At 39.8% G+C, this 16,477-nt stretch overlaps 2 protein-coding genes across 2 annotated transcripts; one reads left to right on the top strand and one right to left on the bottom strand.

The window, feature by feature from the left end:
- Window positions 1–783: 783 nt before the first annotated feature.
- Window positions 784–1,932, top strand: LOC117942116 (olfactory receptor 52E8-like). Its single transcript, XM_034867443.1, has one exon. The coding sequence runs from the start codon at window positions 871–873 to the stop codon at window positions 1,930–1,932; it is 1,062 nt and encodes a 353-aa protein (XP_034723334.1). The 5' UTR covers window positions 784–870.
- A 1,090-nt stretch (window positions 1,933–3,022) lies between these two features.
- On the bottom strand, window positions 3,023–16,043 carry LOC117942282 (protocadherin Fat 4). The gene is made up of 14 exons (XM_034867678.1): window positions 15,841–16,043; window positions 15,539–15,719; window positions 15,061–15,311; window positions 10,638–14,963; window positions 9,463–9,564; window positions 7,980–8,281; window positions 7,790–7,875; window positions 7,503–7,679; window positions 6,526–6,653; window positions 6,221–6,435; window positions 5,787–6,045; window positions 3,980–5,253; window positions 3,568–3,675; window positions 3,023–3,097 (listed from the first exon to the last, which is right to left on the bottom strand). The coding sequence occupies exons 1-14, from the start codon at window positions 15,962–15,964 to the stop codon at window positions 3,023–3,025; spliced, it is 7,608 nt and encodes a 2,535-aa protein (XP_034723569.1). The 5' UTR covers window positions 15,965–16,043.
- Between the last annotated feature and the right edge of the window lie 434 nt (window positions 16,044–16,477).

The following is a 16,477-nucleotide window of genomic DNA, read 5'->3' as shown; positions in this document are numbered from 1 at the left end:
AACTTCTAGTCTACAACTTCTAACAACCACGCTGACGCAGTCTACTCTATTCTGTCTTGAAATTCCCTGAAGGCATTGCTTCATTTTAACTTTTGCAAATAAATAATCAAATAAAATAAATGCAAGTAGATTTGTTTTATTCAAACCATGCACATTTTTGAACATTTGATCTGAATACAGGTTGAATACCAGAATAAAAGAATAAAATTCATAGTAAAGTGCAGTGTAAATAATTAAACAAAGGCCGTATTGAAAAGGAAGGTCTTCAGTAGTCTTATACATTCCAAAACGTCGCAAAAGCCTTGCTTGTAATCAATTATAATATCGTGTTTTGCAAACCAGACACCTGAGTAAAAGTTTTGAAAGAACAGAGTGTTCTTGTAAAATATATCTTTATACAACCTGCTCCGCAATACAGTGGCTTGAGAAAGTTGACACACCAATGCTAAAGTTGATTAAAGAGAGGAATAAATGAGTGTGTAAACTTTCTCAAGCCACCGTATATTGCAGCTGCATAATGTTTCATGGCTGAAAGCCACTGACTTGAACCTGAGTAATATTTACACTGCTCTTTGTGTCATGTTAGCACAGATGGGTGGAACTTGTTAGAGAACATGATCATTTGGGACCTAATTGTTTATGAGAGTAAACATTGATATTAGTTTCAAACAAGATGCTAATCACATATAAGGCGTCACTACAGTGTCATGTGGCAGTACTTCCATAGAGGCAGATCTATTGTAACTTTTACAAGGTAAGATTTACACTTTAGATCCTCCAAAGAAAACATGAAATTACACCGTAGTGACTAACACTTTTGTTTGCACAATTGTTAGTTCTAAAGAATTTAGGTCTATTGTTAATACTCCGATGTTACTTCGTATTTTTCTCAACTTGTCAAATCTAATAACTATTTCGATGTTTGTGTTTTCTTTTGATAGGTTGTTACTGTTAATTCAAGTGATTATGTTCCACACTAATGTAACAAGGATTAAACATTTTTTCATCCTGGGATTTCCTGGACTTTCACAGGAGTATTATGGACCTGTGTCAGCCCTGCTTTTTGTTCTCTTCTTGGCTATAGCTGGAGGAAATATTTTTATTTTAGTGTTTGTTAAATGTGAGAGGCCTCTTCACAAACCCACATATCTGATATTTTGCCACTTGGCACTGACTGACTTATTGTTTGGTACTGTAACTCTGCCAAAGATTATATCAAAATATTGGTTTAATGACAGCATTATTTCATTTTATGGATGCTTTGTGCAAATGTACTTCGTTCATTTTTTAGGGGCGTCTCATTCTTTCATCCTGATGGTGATGGCCCTTGATCGCTTTATTGCAATTTGTGCTCCACTGCGTTATACAGCTCTTTTCACAAACAACACTGCTTCTGTCTTTTGTGGAATATCATGGATTTGGCCAATGTGTTGGATGGTGGTTATAGTTGTAGATGCCCTGAGATTGCCTTACTGTAATTTAAACATAATTACACAGTGCTATTGTGACCATCAGTCAATAACAGGGCTTGGATGTGAGGCTGCGCGAGATGTTCAGGAATTGGCATTTGGTGGGGCCATGTTCAGTTTGCTGTTGCCTCTGGGTTTTATCATCGTCTCTTATTTTGTCATCATTGTTGCAGTTATGAGAATGACTAGTTCTAATAGAAGCCGCATGATAGCTCTGTCTACCTGCTTGCCACAGATTATAATCACATTTCTCTTTTACATGCCAAGATGCTTTGTGTACATGGCAAATATTGTGGGTTTTACATTCAGTGTCCCAGTTCGCATAGTTATTGTAATGCTGTACAGTATTTTACCTGCTGCCATTAACCCATTAATATACTGTTTCAAAACCAAGGATATCAAAGAACACTTGAAAAAGAAATTAGTTTTTATGAAAATTAACAACCGCACAACAACTGGATAAAATACTGTACAATACATCATCAATCAAGTGATAAGTAACTTTTGCTGCTTCAAATGTTACTTCCCTGTGAGCTTTAGAAACAATTGGGATACTTCTTATTTTTATTGTAAGTAGTACAGTAATTATAAATAATGACGAGCCCCACGCAGCCTGAGATCCTCAAGCTGGGGTCTCCTGGTTGTTCCAACAAAATTGCAATGTTAGTTTTCTTCTTGGCAAGGATCCAGAATAGAATCACTCTATACCACATCTTAAAACTCCTTGTAGCCAGCCTGTTCTTAATGTTTTATACTATTATATTTTCATGTCTTGTTAACTCATACTTTATTGCACATTTGTGTTCTTTCAATTATTTAGAAATATTTTGCAATATTTCTAAATAATTGAAATTAACACATTTTCTAGTAGCATCAAAATATCACTTAATAATCAATGTTTTTAGGTTCCATTTGCACTCCACATAATGCTTAAACATAACTTGAATTTGAACTTTCTGTAAGCCTGCAATTGCCGTAAATGTAAATTAAAACAGCCACTCTGTAGGTCTTTGGGAAAGTGCCTTTTCTAAAAATTAATATGTGGTGCCATCCTATAATGTCCAAAACCAACAGCATCCTAAATATTTATGTCTGAAATAATGCACAGGTTACTTAAGAAACAGACAAGACTGGACATGTAGAACCACTAGTGACGTACGATTTTGAATTAGTACAACATTAACTTTAAATATGTTTTTCTTTACATGAGTTTTGTTATTTAAGCATCGTCACCAGAACCAAAACAAAAAACATGATTAAGTAACCAAGTGACCGTGATAAGATCAAGATTTTTGGTTTGAAGTAAAACATATGTTTGCTGCCTGTTCCGAAGCTGGTCATATCCCTGTTATGTTTGAATGATAATCAGAACCCAAATGCAGACAGACGCAGGGCCAGGAGTGTGAATTAAACTGTTTTATTCAAAGTACTCAAGTGGCAAGTGACGATTTCCTGCATGTCTTCCCCCTCTCTCTCTCCCCTTTCTCACCTAGCTGCCCTGTCAAAGATTAAAGGTGGAAAAGCCCAAAAAATAAAGAAAGAAAGAGATGGGGTCAAGTGGTGGTGCTGGTTCTGCTTTGGTTTACAACAGGAGTGGAGCGGTAGCTGGAGTCTGGTTCCAATGGCAGCTGAAGGCACAAGAAAAAGAATCAGAACAGGCAAACATACAAGTAGCAGTCCTTCCAGAAAAATGCAGAGATTAGTTGTGATTGTTGCGAGCAAAAATCCTTGATTCAAAATACGATGGAATATGTGGGATATTTATGCAATTTTATGCGACGGTACTGCGGGAACTTGCAAAAATTGTGGTTTGATGAAAGAGAGACTGTGTGTTTTGTCGCTAAGTTACCTCACTTCACAACATTCCCATGGTAACAGGGGAAAATGGCTGCTAAACACAACATTTTCAACTGAAAAACGGAAATCTGCAATTTATGTGGCAAAAGTGCAGCGTATTTGAAGAAATGCGGTCCCCGCTTAAATATGCAGACTTTGGCTGATTATGCATTGAACTACGCAATCGCATAATCACGTTTTTCTGGAGGGACTGAAGTAGGCCTAAACTAACAGGCAAAGATTTGTCTGGAGCAAGACTAACTGTGGCAGTATTGGAAGGATAGGGTAGGACCGGGTATATGAAGCAGAAGTTGATTGTGGCAGATGAGAGGCAGCTGGACACCTGACTCCAGCACACCGGATTCCACTCCTGCAATTAGGACAGACAGAGAGAGGGAGAGGGGAGAGAACAGAGCAGCTACCTAAGGGCAGCGAGCCTAACAGTCACTAACCTAAAGTTTGGATTTTCATGTCATTCTCATGTCAGAGTTTGTATCTATCAAAATAATTTCAAATAAGTAACCGACTGCATATTTAAAACTTTCCCACATTACCTTTTTGCAACATATACAAAGTAGCCTATATAATGGGCATCAAATAATTTCCTCCGTGTCACTTTGCATGTCAGAGCCATGATTGGGGTCAGAGGGTAGACATGCTATATCCTCAAATACAGGAGCATAGCTGCTGAAAGGTAGATGCATGTTTAGAAGACTTCCCCATTGCTCAAACATACTTGAGGGAGCACTCTCAGCTTTGTGCTGACCTGCAGCAGAGTGACAGGAGCGTTTTAAGAATGAGCGGACAGGCACGATGCCTTGTTGCCTGAAGCTGCACGCTGACAGGGATGTCAGGTCATGTATATATGTCCTGGCGCTGATGGTAGAAAACTGTCCGCACTCAGACTCCGACCAGGTGAATGTGCTGCCTGTTTCACTGTCAGATGAGGCACCGTTCATCATGGTGGACTTGTCAGGTCCAAACTCTAAGGATGCTGGTTGTGACATTTTTTTCTCCAGAGGAGTGTATAGTTTACCAATTTCCTCGAACGTGAGACATTGGGCCGGTTCCAGGAACTTTGGTTGGGACCGCTCTGGATCAATCTTGGTCAACAGCTGCTTGTTTAAGAAAGCTACATCTTGAGGTTCTGTAGGATTTTTTGCCCTCTCTTCACTGAAGCATTCTTTCTTAAATCCTGCTAACAGCATCCTCAAATCTCCCCACCGTTTAGGATTAGCTTTCACACATGTTGGGCTGTACAGATGTTTATGCCAGCTGAGTGTCAGTGAAGCAGTGTCTGAATGAAGTGCGCTACAGATGCTGCCAATTTCATAATACTCCAGCTCACTGTTTGGCACCTGCTGAACACTTGACAGACTGGCATCACTGTAAAACTCCCCACTTAACCTCTGCTGATCATTCCTCATTGGGTTGGGTTGTTTCTCTATTTTTGCAGACTCATCATCTGTGAGTGTTCTCTTGTCATCAAAGCAAAACCTTACATTGTCTGTCCCTTGCTCTGTTTTCGGTGGCGAACTATCTCTCTGACACTTTGCATTCTTCCGCCTCACTCTGTAAAGGGCGACACACATTCCTATCACTGGGATGGAGATTAGAGGAAGAATCACAGCTATGAGCCACAGAGGAGCGCTGCGCTGCGCCTCAGAGCATTGATTGAGGCTCTCTGTCGTGGCGATGCAGATATCACAGGCATGCTCAGAAATGTTATGTAAACAGATGCAGGACCTGTTGTGCACAGTAGGTCCAGAGAGACAACGCCTCCTGGCTGTGTCCTCCTCAGAGCAGGGCGAGGGGAGGCAGACACCAGTAGAGCTGCAGTTCAACTGAACAAGGGTAGAGCTCGGCCGGGCGTCCACCATCACACTGTGTCCACTGACTGGCAGAGTGTGCCCGCTTACATTGAGATACTGCACACAGCCATTGAACCCTGCCATTAAAAGAATGAAGACAGTTTCAACGGTGTGACTCAAATGGCTAGAAAACATGTAAGCTGACCGTTACATTCATACTTGTACTTGTAATTAAAGTGATCTACTTAAAGAGCAAGGGAAACTTGGTTCTGTTACCTTATTTAAGCAATTTGCTACGAGTTTATTACATATTTAAAGAGAAACAAATTATCCAACCTGATGAAACCTTATGTATGTAGAGTAATAAAGAAATATCTTGGAGCCTTTTCAGCTGAGGTTCACCCCCTTAAATTGTTTTACTCTGATGTATATACTGCAAAGTTCCCCTTTATTCAGATATTGCTTCTATACTGTTATCTGTCTGCATGCCTTATATGATACTCCTGCACATACACATGTGGTGTAATCTTGGCATTGACGATCTTGCATGTACTGTACTGTCGTTCGACATTTTGACTATTTATCTAGGTTAAAAACATTTTTTGTACATTTGAATATCTGGTTTACACATTAACACCTGGTGTGTCAACATTGATCATTGTATATTTACCTGACTGTTGGAGTTTCAAATCACCTGTCAGAAGTGCACCAAAAATAATCTTTTCCACACTGACGGGATTGAGATCCATTCTGCTGTCGCTGATGTTCAAGACTGATTTACCATCCAGAAGCAGAAGGGTAATCTGTCCGTTGCTGAACAAAGAGAGGACATGCCAGACCCCGTCAGCCACAGGAGAGTCCACAGTGAACTCAGACTGGTGTCCTGACAGTGCCTCTTTGGACATGTACACTGGCTTTCTGTCTTTTATCTGAATTAGACAGAACAAGCAATTTCACACTTCATAAAACCAAGACGACTCAGTCTATTGTTTGTAATTGTTTGTCACTGTTTGTTTCTTAAATATATAAAAATAAATAGAAATTTGATGAAAAAAAATGAAACCAATATGATTAAATATGTGGATGAATGCATTCAATACCAACCTTCAGCATAGTGTATCCTGTCTCTCCAACAACAAACAATAACAATCCATTATCTTGGGTCTTGAACTTTATATTGATTACTGTTTGGTCTCTCTCTCCTTTTTTTTCACCATCCACCAAGTTTTCTAACAGGTAGTCTCTTTTGAATCGCTCCTTGATGACATACTCAATGTAGTCATTCCCAGTAAATTGCAATACAAGCTGTTCTGACATTTCTATTTAAAAAGACAGAGGATAAAAACACGTGTTAAAGTTAAGATGAAAATCAACAAAACTCACTCTTGTGTATTCAAAGGTCACTTCACCTGTAGCACAGTTGCTTCCAGTAAAACGGCTTTTGCACTCGCAAAGGTAGTCAGACCAAAGGTCATGGCACACGCCGCCATTTTGACATGGGTGGCTATGACATGGGGATGGTGTTGTCCGAGGACACCTTTATTAAACAAAAATGAGTTACTAAGACAAATTATTAAACGTAGACAGACACAAAAGTAACAGAGATATCTTTCTGTATTATGCAAATTCGTAATAACGTAGTTTTATAACATAGTCTTTTCACGTTTTTTATTAAATGGGGGCAGTAGAGAGGTGAGGGCAAATGTAACCATGAAGTCAGCATCCCAAACCCCTACACCACCAAGACCAGGGCCTGAAATTAACACCCAATTTGCCATTGGCGGGTGAAAATTGAGTTACTATTTCTTTTTTTGCCACTTTTGTTTTTTCACATTTCAACCAAGTCCGCCATTTACTTGGATTTGAGCTCAAATTGTGGCGGCAAATTACCGGGGTTAAGAGGCCGGCTGAAGCAAGCAAGGAACAAAAAGATAATAATAAAAATAGATGTTTTAATACCAAGTGGACAATTGGTGACAATGGCAGAGTTCCAAGATGAAGGACAAATGTACTGCAGTGACTGTCGTGTGTATGGCTCAAAGAATAGGAAGCAAATCCTTTTGTAATCAGGACTAAAAAACTAAAGGTTTTGTTCATTCAAGTCTTAATTATACTAATTTCATTAATAACTTGACAGCACTTGAATGTGTATTCTTGACCAAATGTCCGTGCATTTCCTGTTTTACACCTTCATGGAGGCAAAAACCAATTCTGGTGAAATGCCTGTGTGGCAAGTGGATTTTTAAATTCCACACTGGATGGTGGCCAAAAAAGGTAACGTCAGGCCCTGACCATGACGCCCTGATTATATAGTTTAAATCATAGAACCTCACAATTTATGATCATTATGGGACAGTGAATTGTGTACGTTGCATTAAATGCTTACCTATCAAGGATGTTATATGTTGCAAGGGCCATTGAAGGGGTCAGCAAGATTCCATTTACGTGAATGTTCCGAATACATCCAACAAAGTCATGGGTTTTTATCTGAGCCGGATTCAGTAAAATAGATTCAAATGTCCTTGTTCCTCCCAGTGTCATATTACTGCCAACATCTAGTGTTCTGAGAGGAGTACAGAGAGAGAGAGAGGTCGTTAATATACAAAGATTAAACACAAGGTCAAAAACTGAAATTTTTTGACCATGGGTGAGTAATGATTATGTCACTGCTACCTCTTTAAGCTACTGCCATCACTCTGTGAAAAACAAAATCCATTGTTCTCATCATCTGTGCAGTTGTCCACATGTAAAGAACCCATCTGTTAAATGTAGATAGTGCACATTAGTTTTTTTTTTTTCTGATTGACTTCTCTCATTTCCAACCTCTTTTCATTAACCTTGGGCTGACACATTTCCAACTCACATGGCCAATCCTCCTGGCAGTCACACTGTGGAAATATCCATCTGCCACATGTTTGTTTGTGTGCAGCCTCACAGGTCCTGAGCCCAGGTCATAGGAGAGATGCATGGCCCCGTTCAGTATCTCCAGTGCAAAGAACTCCCTGCTGGAGGATCCTCCGGGGTTGTACAGGAGCAGGGAGTTTCTCTGTACTGTTGCAAACTCTAGAGAGATTAAATTAATCCTTCGATCCAACGGGGGAAACTCCATGAAAGACAGCACCTCAAAGCCGTGACTGTGCTCCTCACAGTGGGCTCCACTGACCCCTAAAAAACAACAATATAGAAACATAGTGTTTGTACATTTTAATTAGTAACTTGTTCTCATTTATATATATATATATAATATAATGTAATATATATTACTATAACATTTAGCAAATTATCCCTTGTGTTGTCTTCCTGTCAAAATCAACACTTTTTATCATTTTCTTTCACCTTTCTCTTACATTTTTGTCCCTTTTTTCAACCCTTTGGACCCTTGTTTTCAGTGTTTGTCACTTTTTTATGTTTTCAACACTACATAACACTAACTTATTAACTCTAGTTTTACAGTTATTTTATGGTCAATGAACCTCATTTATAGGAAATTATACCTATCATTTGAGTCAGAAAAGCGGAAATTAGGAATTATTTAGACTAAAATTAAAGGAATGGATGTTGATGGATAATCACACACTGGAATATGTCAACTTTTACTCAATACTATTTCATAACCACTTCATTTTTTTTAAATGCTATAAAATTGCTATAAAAAGACACCCCAAAATTAAAGAAAGTAGAGATTTGTACTTGCCAAAGAGCATTGTGTGGAATTAGTCATGTTATTTTGGGTGATTGAAAAGAACGTTGATATAGGAAAATGGGTCAATGTGACCCAAGGACAACATGAGGGTTATTACTTGCAGAAGGTTAGAGGCAGCAGCTAAGCTGTCTCTGTGTACTAATTACAACGGAAGTGCAAAATTGACAAAGTGTCATTTTACAGGAGGTTATGCCAGACTATTTCTTGGACAGGCACTGGTAGAAGAGAGCTAGTTTGTATGAGAGGTTCAATGTCAGACATGTAGATATCTCAGACGTATCTCTTGGAATGGTCCATCCATGGTCCAATCGTGTGAAAAGAATTAAAAAAGAGACATCGGAAAAGCTATTCAACCATCTAACAGTCCCTTCTAATTGAGTGTACTGGTGCCTAGCAAAGGCTCTAGGGGCAAGAAAGAATCTGGCACATTATTAAACAAACAAAATATAATGGGTTAACAACAGGCTTTATGATTTGGTTGGATTTTGTTATCTTAGAACAGAGCCAGGCCAGAGGTTTTCCTGTTTCAACTCTGTTTGTATTTAACAGACAGATATGAGAGTGGTATCAATCTTCTTATCTTACTTTTCACAAATAGACATCATCAGTGCTTTATAGCTTCTTCTTTATCCATTATTCTTACCAAAGGGACAATGACAAGAGAATCCTGTCTGTGAATTGATGCATCTGCCCTGACCACAAGGCGTTGATTCACAGTGGTCAACGGCCCGCTCACACATTTGCCCTAGGAAAAAAAAATAAACACCTAAAGCCCGGACTTTGAAGAGATTTTGGAATCTATTCATGCAGTGTAATATTGTAATTTTGGTAACACTTTATAATAACAGAACATGAATCACCATGGCTTTGTGCATGATTTAGTACATGGAAAAACATGAATTCATGAATGTCCTGATCTATCAGTAATGTGCAATCATTCATTGTATTGTATTTATGACTTAATGCAGGAAGTACATGTTAATTCATGCATCCCTTTTGGTATTTCCGGCCAAATAAACTAAATTGTAGTGTTTTAATCATCGTTACTCCTTCATTACTTCATCATGTTTGTGTCCCGTCAAATAAAGGTCTGACTTGGTCCATCTTTATCATTAAAATACAAAATGATTAATGGTGGCGCATGCAGCAATCATCTTTGTAACCCCTCAAATTAAAAAAATGTCAAGACATTTTGGTGTTTAGACCACATCTTGGATGTTAGTAGAAAGTAAAATTCATAGAATGTCCTACTTGAGTGAGCATTGTTCTCAGGCATTACTGTATAAGTGTATCTGCAGTATGCTGTATTTTGTGTCAATGTAGTGACCTCAGTATCATTTGGTCAACCCACTCCTTTAATTCTTAATTCATTTAATTTAATGCCATCATTAATCACATCCTATATATCATTGGTAAAGATGGACCAGGTCAGGATTTTACTTAAAGGGCCACAAACACAACAAAGTGTAAAAAAGGAAAAAGTAATGTTTAGTTAACCATGGTAACAACTCTACAATTCTTCAGAACTTATGTGCACTGCTGTGACTAGTCTGTTTTTTTAAAGAAGACATGACCATCATTAATAAATTCAAAATCATGATGACTCTTAAACCTTAATTGATGTATTAATGAATGTATTGTTCCTGCATTGAGTCATTCATGAGATCCTTGTACATTACTAATAGTTCATCAAGTACTACATGAATGAATTTATGCTTTTTCTTGCATGAAGTCATGTACAAATTCATGGTTGGTCATGTGCCATTACTATAGTAAGTGTTTCCGTTTTCTTTCTTTTTTAAATAATATAAAATCTACCTTCAAATCCAGGCACACAGTGGCAGTGATATCCATCTTGAGTGTGAATACAAGTTCCTCTGTTTTGGCACTTCACCTTCAGGCATTTATCTACATCAGCAGAGCAGAAAGAGCCAGAGAAGCCACTCTGACATTGACAGTAGAAACTTCCTGGGACATTCACACATGTGCCTTCATTCTCGCAGGGATTCACCTCACATTCGTCAACGTCGTCTTCGCACAGTGTCCCGGTGAAGCCGGCTAGACAGGTACAATTAAAAATCTCTTTATGGGGTGACACAAAGATGACCGCCGAGCTTTCCAGGACAACCACATCCTGACTGATGTAAGTGTTTTTGTTGCACGTCGCCCCATTTTGACAAGGGCTGGTGAGACATGGATCACTTGTGATGTGAGAAATCGTCACATTGCTCTGAGCCTCAAGTAATTTCTTATGGCCTGCAGAGATACCGATGGCTACCTCTTTGCTAAGATATTGACCATTGTAGTTTTTCACCGCAGCCAATAGAAGGATTTTACTGCCGATGTGTTTGATTCCAAATACATGAGTCTTAGAGGCCTGTAGGTTAAACAGACTGTCCAGAGCTTTCACAAACCGCAAATACTTATTGGACATAAACTCCTCCATTGAGGAGGCTGACACATAGAACAATATGCAGCTGTCTATAGAAGCATTCGTGAAACCTTTGTAGGTTACATAGATGCTGTTGTTGACTGGGAAGTGAAGCTGGTCTGTAGCTTCGATAGTGATGTTGATTGTAGCCTCGCCTTGAAAAGGAGACGACCACAGCTCACATGTGCCATTAGATATGGTAAACATGTTAAGGTGTCCACTTTTGATGGTGCATCTGAATGTGTCAGACTCATCCTGATCCTCAGGATGGACATTGCCAATCATGCCTCCTTGGAAGGAACTGCCAAAGTATTTCACCTCGATGAAAATATTTCTAGGCTGTGAAGGGTTATCGTTTTCATCCACAATCTTGATGTGGATCATGGTTGTGGATGACAGCGGAGGGATCCCTGCATCCCTGACAGCCACCAGGACTCGATATGCAGAGATTTGTTCCCGGTCAATAGTCTGTGTGGTGAATAAAACTCCATCAGGAGTCAGTGAAAAAACACTTGCTGTTGAAGGATTTACCAACCAGTAAGTAAAAGGGCCCTGGTTTGGGGGCAAATCAGAATCAGATGCATTCAATCTGGCAACCATTGTGCCTTCAGGCTGATTTTCCTTCACTTGAGCCTCAGTAATTGTGAGTTTGGGAACACTGTCGTTAACGTCGTCAATAATCACTATGACGTTAGTAGTCCCAGTGGCTGGTGGAGAGCCATTATCAGTGGCTGTAACAGTCAGATTATAAACTGCCCACAGTTCTCTGTCAAGTGGAGAATGTACTGATATGACACCACTGGATGGATCAACGGCAAAAGAGAAGTTCGTGTTTCCATTTGCAATGCTGAAGAAGAAACGATTCCAGTTCAAGATGGAGTCCTCATCCAGAGCACTAACAGTTACCAAAGATGTCCCAACGGGGCTGTCTTCTGCAACATTGGCCAAATAAAGGGCATAAGTGAAAACGGGTGCATCGTTCGTGTCAATCACCCTGATGTGGACCAAAGTCTCGTCCACATCCATGCCAGTGATAACGCCAGAGTTCTTTGCCAGTACTTTTAAAACTATGTCGCTGTTGCCTTGTTTTCTCAAACTGACAGTTGTGTAGATGTCTCCAGAAAGTTTGTCAATTTCAAAGCCCACATATTTGTTTTGACCAAACATCAGGTAAAACACCTGACCTTCAGAACCTTGGTCATAATCTGTAGCTATTACATTTCCAATCCTAGTTCCAACAGGTACATTTTTCAATACAGAAAAGTTATATACTTTTTTCCTGAATGTCGGTGTGAACTCATCAACATCTAAGATTTGGATGACAACGTGTGCCAAACTAAATAAAGTATGGCCACCAATGTTTGAAGCTTTGACTGTAATACCAAAGATCTGCTCTCGCTCATAATCAAACACATCCAATGTGGTGATGGTGCCATTTCTTGAATCAATTGCAAATTTATCCACATGGCCAGCGATAAGAGAATAGGATATTTGTGCACCTGAATCTGCATCTGCAGCCTTCACAACTAGAACGTTTGTTCCAATTTCAGAGTTTTCAGGCACTGACGTGGTATATTCTGGGGACAAAAAGACTGGGGGATTGTCATTTACATCCATAACTACCACTGTGACATTTAACATGCCAGTTTTGGAGACCCAGCCTCCATCCACGGCTTTGATTTGAACATGATAAATACTTTCTTTTTCAAAGTCAAGCTCTTTGATCAGTGTTAGTAGCCCAGATTTATCTCCTACAGAGAATGGGAAATATAGATTTTCTGTGGTAATGCAGTACACAACGGCACCATTGGGACCACGATCCTTGTCTTCTGCTTGAATCCTTCCAATAACAGATCCTACCGGCAAGTCCTCGGGGACAGAGAAAACAACATCCAGCTCTCTAAAGCTCGGAGAAAATTGATTCCTCCCAGTTATTTCAAAAGTGATTTCAGTCTGTGATGACAAAGAGGGGAAACCCTGATCTTTTGCAAGAACTGATAAAGTGAAAAATAAATGTATGCTCTCCACCAAACTTTGAGTTAACATTACTTTTCCATTGTCTGTTTGGATCCAGAAGAAATCAGATGCATTACCTCCATTCACAACATATTCAATACCAACGCTGATGTTACTGACATCCGGATCTATTGCTGTAAATTGGACCACCTCAGTACCAACAGCCATGTGAAAGGGGATAGCAATCAGAGGCTGCATAGGTAAAAACATTGGTGGGTGGTAGTTATATGGTTCTAATCTTACTGTGACAGTGGCTTCACTGTAAAGAGGAACACTACCACAATCAAATGCAATGACCGTAAACTGGTATATTTTAAACGCAGGATTATGTAACAGCAGTGGCTGCTTCGTATATATCTCACCAGAGGAACCGTTCACCCAAAACTGCTCATTTGAAGGTTCAATAACATACAAAATGTCACAGTTTTGCCCCATGTCTGCATCTGTAGCAAGAACCTGCAAAACAAACACCTCTTTATCTTTTGTCTCAGGGAGGACAACGCTGTAAAAATGATCGGAAAACACTGGTCTATTATCATTGACATCTGTTATGACAATAGTGACGTCAGTGCTGATGCTCCATGCTGAATTGTTTGCATTTACTTTCAAGATATAATGATCCTGCATCTCTCTGTCCAGAAGTCTTCCAACCCTGACACAGCCAGTGATGAAGTCAATATTAAATGGCATTTCATCAGTTTGGTCAAGTATGGAGTAATTAATTACTGCATTGGCACCAATATCATCATCAGTTACGGTGACTTGTATAATTGTGTGTCCAACAGGGGAATCCTCAGCTACCTCTGTAAGGAAAATCTGTGAAAAGCGAGGTGCGTTGTCATTTCTGTCTAAAACAACTACAATAACGGTTGCTGTGTCTTTATGTAGAGGGTTGTTTAACTCTGCAGCTTCAACTGTTAAATTAAATTCAGGGATATTTTCTCTGTCTAAGCTTGCAGTGGTGCTCAAGAAACCATTCTCAGGGTCAATTGTGAAAAACGTATCAGTGTTTCCTCCTGTTATGTTGTACTGCACTGTGCCGTAGCTGCCTGAATCAGAGTCAATGGCGAGAACATCACAAACCCAGGATGGCGGGGAGTTCTCAAACACCTCACACCTGTAATCGGCTTGGGTGAACTGAGGGAAGTGATCATTTACATCACTGATGTTGATGTGAATTTCTGCAAATGAGGAGAAAGGAGGCGAGCCAGAATCTCTGGCTTCTATCAACAAAGTCAACTCCTTTTTGTTCTCATAATCCAGAGGGTTCTCCACTGTCAGCACGCCACTCAATTGTTCCACATGAAACATGTCTTCAAAGTTTCCAGAAGCTAGATAAAAAGAGACAGGTTCAGCCCTGATGCTCGCTGCGGAGACAACTGCCACTAATGTTCCCACTGGCTCATCCTCAGAGAGGGAATCGCTCACAACATCCACATTCATCTCCGGAAACTCAGAAAAGTTCTGAAACCGGATACTGATTGTAGTGATGTCAAATTTAGGATTTTCTCCAGAGTCTTCCACATGTACATTGACAATGATATCTTTCATTCCCTGGAGAGCACTTGAAGCAAATACAGTGCCGCTGTACGAATGGATAGAAAACAGATCTGAACTTTGTCCGTATAACATATAATGCAGTTCTGCGTTCATCTCAGTATCTCCATCTGTAGCTCTTACTGCACAAACGACTGAGTCTGTAGAAAAGAAAACAATATAAAACTATCAATCCTATCAAGTCCATGTTATCCAGGATGAAACATTTAACTATCAAGTGGAAGTAAAAGCTCTCACCTGGAGCCATCTCAGTGGGCACATAGGCCACGTAGGGGCTGTTCATAAACTGGGGCCAGTGGTCGTTAATATCTCCAATAAGAACAGTAACAAGCACTGAGCTTGAAAGAGGCTGAGTGGGATGCTCATCTCTGCCAATCACTATCAACCTGTAAATGGCTACTGTCTCCCTGTCCAGGACATCGGTTGTAAACAGCTCTCCAGATGTTTTTTCAATGGCAAACGGCACATCAATGTTCTCCATGGAATACCTAAGTGACAAACGATGTTATATCTTCCATCAGTGCACTACAATAAAGTATGAATGGACATAATCCAATTAGAATCCCAGTTGCTCTTAGGCTGCATTTTTCAGCAAATACACAAGAAAGACAAATGTGTAAGAAATAGTGATCCTATTTTGATGCCGCTATCCTCAAAAAAATGATTATAGACAGTACTTCTTGAGCTTGCTCTTAAATTTTGGGTGACCTTTTACCTTATTTCCCCGCCGACACCCTCATCATTGTCAGATGCAGTTATCATTGCAAACACAGTGCCGGTTGGACTGTCCTCAGACACTATGGTGTTGTAGACTACCTCAGTAAACTCTGGACGGTTATCATTGACATCATCTACTAGGACATTTATGGTTAGAGTTCCTGTTAGAGGTGGCAATCCTGCAAATGACAAAGTAAATAGTGGTTAATCAAACCGTTTTAAGTGACATTACACTTAGAGTAAAGTGATTATGATATGGAATATTGTAAAGTGATCCCATTTAGCTTTGGCCTGAGTCACCTGAATCAACAGCGATGATGGTTACCAAGTACAATGATTTCCTCTCTCTGTCCAGACTGTGTAAAATTTGAAACATGCCATTGGGAGTGATGGAGAACAAACCATCACTATCTTCATTCTGCATGAAATAGGTAAGCTGGCTGTTGATGCCTAAATCTTCATCCAAAGCTGATACCTGGTTGAAAAAGACAAACAATCGAGAAATAACGTATAAATATTCTGTAGTCAACATTCAGTGTCTTGGGTTAATGAAGTGCCAGTAGCACCTGATGTGTAAGCTGAGTGGGATCCTCCTCATTCTCCAGCACATGTATGGTCACTGTTTGTGGAGTAAAGAGGGGTGCAAAGTCGTTGACATCCAACACCGTGACGCTGATAGCAGCAGTAGCAGATCTGCGTTCATTCCCCTGATCCACAGCTGTTAGGGTTAAGGTGTAGTTTGAATCCATCTCCCTATCCAGTTTGTCCATGACTGTGATGAGGCCTCGAACCGCATCCACCACAAAAGGTCTGGTCTGGGTCAATATGTATCGCACTTGTCCATTTGTCCCGATGTCTCGATCAAGAGCCTGAACCTGACACAGACTCGTTCCTCTAGGGATATCCTCGCTGATTGTCAAGCTGTAGGTGCTTTGAG

Source organism: Etheostoma cragini, chromosome 3 (assembly GCF_013103735.1).
Source record: "Etheostoma cragini isolate CJK2018 chromosome 3, CSU_Ecrag_1.0, whole genome shotgun sequence".
NCBI classification, from domain to species: domain Eukaryota; kingdom Metazoa; phylum Chordata; class Actinopteri; order Perciformes; family Percidae; genus Etheostoma; species Etheostoma cragini.
This window is presented reverse-complemented; position numbering and strand designations above follow the sequence as displayed.